The following is a 7444-nucleotide window of genomic DNA, read 5'->3' on the forward strand; positions in this document are numbered from 1 at the left end:
GAGTGTCGTAAACATAGTGTGATATGGGTACGAATATAATATTCTGTTTATTACCGAAGTTGTTAAATTGAGGAAAATAAACCCAAATCTACTTTCAAACGAAGGCTGGCTGCCCGCCGTCACCGCATGTAGAACGCAACGTCACAGAAGAAACGTGACGTCATAGCCTTGTTCATGACGTCACGTCACCATGACAAAGTGATATATTGCCCTAGGGCATCGTATGAAAAATATTAACCCCGATATGACTGCCCTCGTAAGTAATAAATATTGATAGAAACTGCCTACAGTGTGATGACTCTCAGCTTTCCACGAGTCAAACAAGGTCTAATACCATTGTGACAGAGGTATTAGCATTGTGACGTCATAACTGTACCAATATGACGTCATACGTCTAGCGGTATTACACTAGTGTAATAATGCCGTGAAAATATTACACTGTAGTATCTTCCACGGGCGAGTAATAAATGTCATTCTGGAGAAGGAATTTGGTAAGGACGTGACATTGGAATAAAGACATTCCCTCAATCCCACAGACACACCGGCAGACAGTGGAATGTATCCGAAATGGAATAAGATCCATTTGTTTACTAGTTTACGTTACCATCACATTAAAAATTGAGGGCCTACATTTAGAATACAGCACCACAAACTTTAAAAATACGTCACAATACACTTTTACGTAATTAAGTGTGATTTTGTTCGAAAGCACGTTCTCGAAACAATGCCCTATGTCGCCTCCATGGCAACACGGTTGTCTAGCTCAGCTATCTCCTCGAGCTATGTCATTGCATAAGCCTAACGATGTCAAGAGTTTCCAGTAGTTGTATACCGGCGGATGCGCAATTTTTTGCAAGCACCAGTTTGAAATTTTTCTTTTTTTCACTAATACGCTCATATTTATTTGTATTACGGGGTGCTGAGGTGTTATGTTTTGTGTATTATTGCGTTTTGTATCTTTAAAATTTAGCGAGAATGCGTTACACCGGTCTATATTATATATAGGTGCCACACATAATATTATTGTCAAATGGTAATAGTTAGATACGCGGATTCCTAAAACCTATATATACATATACGTTTCTTATTCCTATAGCTACACGATTTGGATTTTAAGTAATGAGATTAAATAACACACTAGCAGTCATAATAGCCATGAAGTCAGCGAAACTAATGTTCCTCTAATCACTGCATTAGGCAAGTTTTTAAAAGCCGAGGCAGTATATCTGCGGTGAAAATATTATCTTCGCACAACCGCTAAATGCCTCCCAGAATGTTCCATACTATGGTCTATGCTATTCCAGGGTTTTACATCTGACTATTCCAAACCACTGCTACATTATACAGTAATATGTTCAGACAAATTCTATGGTTAAAACATGATGTTATGAACGGGTTACGGAGAAAACGGACCCCAGCGGAAACGGACCCCAAAAATCGAGAAAACGGCCACCGCGATGCAGAGAATGGCCTCCGAACCTAGAGAAAACGGCCAACATAGTTGCACGAAGATCAAAGGAGATTATATGATTATATATATCCTCAATAATAGAGATTTACTTCATTGCGAATAAGCTTTTAAAAACTGATTGATTTGGTTGGGTTTTTATATTCGATATCCATAGCGGTTTAGACAAGTCTTGTCTAGGGATCCGAGATTCGCCGTGAATTGTTTCTGATGAAGACCAGAAACCTTGGGTAGTTGGTTTGAATGAAATATTATGAACCTTAGCGAAAACACAGCACAAAACCTCCCTGGTTTTCAGCGACGAGATAGGGGCCTAAGAACAGACTTTCTACCCTACTAAACTGAAGACGTCATAAGAGTGATACACTGTTCAAAGTCACGTAAAACATCACGCACTCATCAAAGACACATTACAGAACGACTTCAGCGTGACACAGTCGTCCAAAGGCAAAATCCCCTGGATGAAATACGACGGAGAGGCTGTAGAAGACTCCCAGTTCTGTGTGGAGTATCTGAACCGGAAGTTAAACATTAACCTAAACAGTCACCTGACCGAAGAACAACGAGCTATTGCGCATGCGTTTAGGAAGATGGCGGAAGAGAACCTGTACTGGTACGTTATATCATTCTATGAGCTATATTCATCATGAAGCTTCTCTGTGAATGTACTGAATATTTGTGCAGGGATTTCCTTGTAAATCTTAACATATGGAGTGGAAAATAGATTTACAAAACACATATTTTAACAGAAAGTCTGAAAGAATGTGTTGGTTCCCCAAACATGTGAGCTTCTCCATTCAGAGAAAGCGCCGTTTGTAATGAATCAGTGACCAAATAACATTCACCCTGACAGTTATCCCAGGGACTCCAGACTATTAGATCATCGATCTCTTAGTTTTGTCAGGATCCGCTTCTAGTAGGTTCCCTTGGCATTAAGGGCCGGGCGGAAGTAAAAATGGGGCGGTGGTGAAGCTTAGCGCTTAAAGCATTCACTCGTCACGCAGAAGACCGGGTTTAATTCCCCACATTGGTATAATATATACTCATGCCACACACCTCACACCTCACACCCCACACCCCTCTTCAATTAAAAAATTGAAGGGGGTGACAACCATTATTGGCATGAGTATATGAATACTCATCTTTGATGTACTCGCGCACAGCCATAGGGAGGAAGTCAAAATTATTATCACTGCCGCATGGTTGATGAGAGATGTTATTTTCCAGGTGTATGGGGATGGCTAGAATTGAAAATATGGAGTTTATGACAAGTATGCCTGGAAATAGATTCAACAAACTATTTATTTGGTATGGTATACGCGTGTATCGGAACCAAATGAAAGCTCACGGAATCGGACGACACTCCCATGAAGAAATCCTGCATATTATGGAGGGTGATTTGAGATCACTGTCAGTCTACCTAGGTAAGGAATGCAAGGCGAGTTGTCTTTGACTTCAGCATAGATAAGTTTGTGTTGGCTAACATTTGCTTTGTGTTTGTGTTTCCATACGCCTAAACGAGGACGAGGCTACTCAGAGTTGAGGACTTCTGTTTCCCGATGACTCATGACAGAAGGGTCGGGCCCTGTGGGGCTTTAAATTGTTGTCTATTTTGTATCATCATTTTTAGTGTAACGAAATAGATATTCCGTGGAGATTGTTTGATGATTTGATTGATGATGTTTAATTGTTTGTTGATTGATTGACTTTTTTATTGATTGGTGATGTAATTGATTGATTGAATGAATGATGAATTAATTGATTTATTGATTGATGAATTGATTGATTTTTTCATTGATGATTGTAATTGATTGTTTTTTTGATTGATTGATTGATCGATTGATCGATCGGTTGGTTGATACGGTAAATGTATATTCCTTTATTACTTTCATTTTTCAGGAGATAAGAAGTTCTTTTTCGGCGATCAACCATGTGAGACAGATGCTGCTTTGTTTGGACAGTTGTCGCAGATTTACTGGCAGTGTCCAGGAAGCAAAGGGGAACAACTCTTGAACGGTAGACCAAAGGAGTTATCTCATCTTTGAAGCATTCTTTGAAGAGCCCCTAGACTATGCCATAAAATCCGTTCAAACAATATTTCCGGTCCTTTCATTTCTATACAAAGGCATATATCATTAATTTGTTTTGGTTAAAAGGATAAATGGTCTGGGATTTTCTTGAACAGTTAACAAACCTAGTCATATCATGCTGAACCCGGAATTATAAGAATATGCATCATGAAATGTAAACATAAGATAACGTCATTTACGTAAGTTCAGATCCTCTACAACAGTTCTCTTTCAGAAAGATTCTCAAATTTGATTGAGAATATTTCATTGGCAGTCGCATGAACATGTATGAACATAAGGAGGGAAAAGTTATGTCCTAACATTTTAAACTAAGTGGTTCATACCAAGAGGAAAAGACGTGTGAAATATCATCCTCCCGTTCGGTTTTTTTTTCAGAAAAGTTCACAAATCTGGTGGAGTATTGCGAACGAATGAAGGCGGCATTTTGGCCGGACTGGGAGGACTGCATCACGGTGGAAGGAACTAAAACTGCAACAAAATGACACGAGAACTTATTAAATGGTCCTGATGAACGTCAGTTGTTAAACCGGAAGTTAATGATGGTTCACGTTGCATGATCCTAACGTCGTTGTAATCCTCTGAAGAAAAGATGTCAGTCCAAATAAAGAATGCATGAAGATACCACACCAAACTAGAATGCACACTAAACTGATGTAAATGACGTTTATTGATGATGAATATTGTGACGTCATTATTTTGAGTAAAGGTGATTATTTGCCAAAGCATGATTTGTTTAGAAGTGTGAGACATGACGTTGACATTCATCATCTGATTCAACCTTAAACCTCAGGATGCGGTAGCAGCGTGGTTAAAGCGTTGACTCACCATGCCGGAGGTCCGGGTTTGATTCCCAACATGGGGAAATATGTCCAATATGTTACCAGAAAGGTGTAAATAAATACGTGATATCGAATAAATTACCTACACCTAAAATTATCAATTGAATTAAAGGTCAGGGTCATATTCTAAAGGACGAGCGTATTGGGTACGAACTATGTTTATCCATAGCAAACGTTTAAGAACATGACGTTTCAAGAAAGGAAGAATTTTGCCTGTTTGGAATATACGTATGTATGTCGGTGGCAAGCAGCGAATAAAGGACTATGAATGTGATTGTATAAATTAAGTGATCTTAGACTGTTTTTGTCAGTGTCATGGCTGATGAGCGTCAAGTGAAGTTCTTGTTGAAGAGCACATGGACATATTAAAGTAGGCGCATTACTGTAAACAGCTGAGAGAACACGGGGTTGTCTGATCCATGTACTCTGCACCAGTATGTGCAGTATGTTTTGATAGTGGCCGTGAAACATGCCTGTCCCGTGCTGGTATTCGGAACACATATCTTCATGACAGCAAGTGAGCAAGTTGACATGGAAGTGCTGCCATGTTTTGGATGAGTTCATGTGCGTGTGACAACAGAAAACACTTTCAAACGTCTTCAGCAGATTCACTACACAATACCAACATGCATGTGGCGTTCGAACAACTTCACTACGTGCATGCTACACCCAACAACCACGCTAGAATTCAGCAATAACCTCTCAAGGTTTTAATAACATGCATGTCACACCCAACAACCTCTCAAGGTTTCAATAATATGCATATCACACCCAAAAACCTGACTAGACTTCAGTAACCTCCACGTACGTCAGAGCCAACCACCTCACCAGACTTCAGTAACCTCCACGTAAGACCCAACCACCTCACAAGACTTCAGTAACCTCCACGTACGTCGGACCCAACCACCTCACTAGACTTCAGTAACCTCCACGTACGTCAGACCCAACCACCTCACTAGACTTCAGTAACCTCCACGTACGTCGGACCCAACCACCTCACAGAGACTTCAGTAACCTCCACGTCAGACCCAACCACCTCACTAGACTTCAGTAACCTCAACGTCAGACCCAACCACCTCACCAGACTTCAGTAACCTCCACGTCAGACCCAACCATCTCACCAGACTTCAGTAACCTCCACGTAAGACCCAACCACCTCACAAGACTTCAGTAACCTCCACGTACGTCAGACCCAACCACCTCACTAGACTTCAGTAACCTCCACGAACGTCAGACCCAACCACCTCACAAGACTTCAGTAACCTCCACGTACGTCGGACCCAACCACCTCACTAGACTTCAGTAACTTCCACGAACGTCAGACCCAACCACCTCACTAGACTTCAGTAACCTCCACGTCAGACCCAACCATCTCACTAGACTTCAGTAACCTCCACGTACGTCAGACCCAACAATCCCACCAGACTTCAGTAACCTCCACGTACGTCAGACCCAACAATCCCACCAGACTTCAGTAACCTCCACGTAAGACCCAACCACCTCACTAGACTTCAGTAACCTCCACGTACGTCGGACCAAACCACCTCACTAGACTTCAGTAACTCACTCCACGAACGTCAGACCCAACCACCTCACTAGACTTCCAGACTTCAACCTCCACGAACGTCAGACCCAACCACCTCACTAGACTTCAGTAACCTCCACGTACGTCAGACCCAACAATCCCACCAGACTTCAGTAACCTCCACGTAAGACCCAACCACCTCACAAGACTTCAGTAACCTCCACGTCGGACCCAACCACCTCACTAGACTTCAGTAACTTCCACGAACGTCAGACCCAACCACCTCACTAGACTTCAGTAACCTCCACGTCAGACCCAACCATCTCACTAGACTTCAGTAACCTCCACGAACGTCAGACCCAACCACCTCACTAGACTTCAGTAACCTCCACGTACGTCAGACCCAACAATCCCACCAGACTTCAGTAACCTCCACGTAAGACCCAACCACCTCACTAGACTTCAGTAACCTCCACGTCGTCAGACCCAACCATCTCACCAGACTTCAGTAACCTCCACGTAAGACCCAACCACCTCACTAGACTTCAGTAACCTCCACGTCAGACCCAACCACCTCACCAGACTTCAGTAACCTCCACGAACGTCAGACCCAACCACCTCACTAGACTTCAGTAACCTCCACGTCGTCAGACCCAACCATCTCACTAGACTTCAGTAACCTCCACGTAAGGACCCAACCACCTCACTAGACTTCAGTAACCTCCACGTAAGACCCAACCACCTCCAGTAACCTCCACGTCAGACCCAACAATCCCACCAGACTTCAGTAACCTCCACGTAAGACCCAACCACCTCACTAGACTTCAGTAACCTCCACGTCAGACCCAACCACCTCACTAGACTTCAGTAACCTCCACGTAAGACCCAACCACCTCACTTGACTTCAGTAGCCTCAACGTAAGACCCAACCACCTCACTAGACTTCAGTAACCTCCACGTACGTCAGACCCAACCATCTCACCAGACTTCAGTAACCTCCACGTCAGACCCAACCACCTCCTCACTGGACTAGACTTCGTCAGTAACCTCCACGTACGTCAGACCCAACCACCTCACTAGACTTCAGTAACCTCCACGTAAGACCCAACCACCTCACTAGACTTCAGTAACCTCCACGTCAGACCCAACCACCTCACTAGACTTCAGTAACCTCCACGTGCACGACAGACCAACCACCTCACTAGACTTCAGTAACCTCCACGTAAGACCCAACCACCTCACTAGACTTCAGTAGTTCACTAGACTTCAGTAACCTCCACGTACGTCAGACCCAACCATCTCACCAGACTTCAGTAACCTCCACGTAAGACCCAACCACCTCACTAGACTTCAGTAACCTCCACGTACGTCAGACCCAACAATCCCACCAGACTTCAGTAACCTCCACGTCAGACCCAACCATCTCACCAGACTTCAGTAACCTCCACGTCAGACCCAACCACCTCACTAGACTTCAGTAACCTCCACGTAAGACCCAACCACCTCACTAGACTTCAGTAAC

The 7444-nt window shown here is 43.2% G+C and overlaps 1 protein-coding gene across 2 annotated transcripts; it reads left to right on the forward strand.

Annotated features, from left to right (window-relative positions):
* The first annotated feature begins 1123 nt into the window (after window positions 1-1123).
* Window positions 1124-4468, forward strand: LOC124254228 (failed axon connections homolog). 2 transcript variants are annotated; one of them, XR_006892425.1, is made up of 4 exons: window positions 1124-2081; window positions 2696-2892; window positions 3368-3571; window positions 3934-4280. XR_006892425.1 is itself a non-coding variant. In XM_046688115.1 (4 exons), exons 1-4 carry the CDS (start codon window positions 1930-1932, stop codon window positions 4038-4040), a joined length of 573 nt encoding a protein of 190 aa, XP_046544071.1. In that variant the 5' UTR covers window positions 1200-1929; the 3' UTR covers window positions 4041-4468. The 2 variants fall into 2 exon arrangements, 1 of the variants encoding a protein (XP_046544071.1); XM_046688115.1 differs by having other exon boundaries at window positions 1200-2081; window positions 3368-3484; window positions 3934-4468.
* Window positions 4469-7444: the final 2976 nt, after the last annotated feature.

This window comes from Haliotis rubra, unplaced genomic scaffold (genome assembly GCF_003918875.1).
Source record: "Haliotis rubra isolate DU_JTF1 unplaced genomic scaffold, ASM391887v1 Scf569, whole genome shotgun sequence".
NCBI lineage: Eukaryota > Metazoa > Mollusca > Gastropoda > Lepetellida > Haliotidae > Haliotis > Haliotis rubra.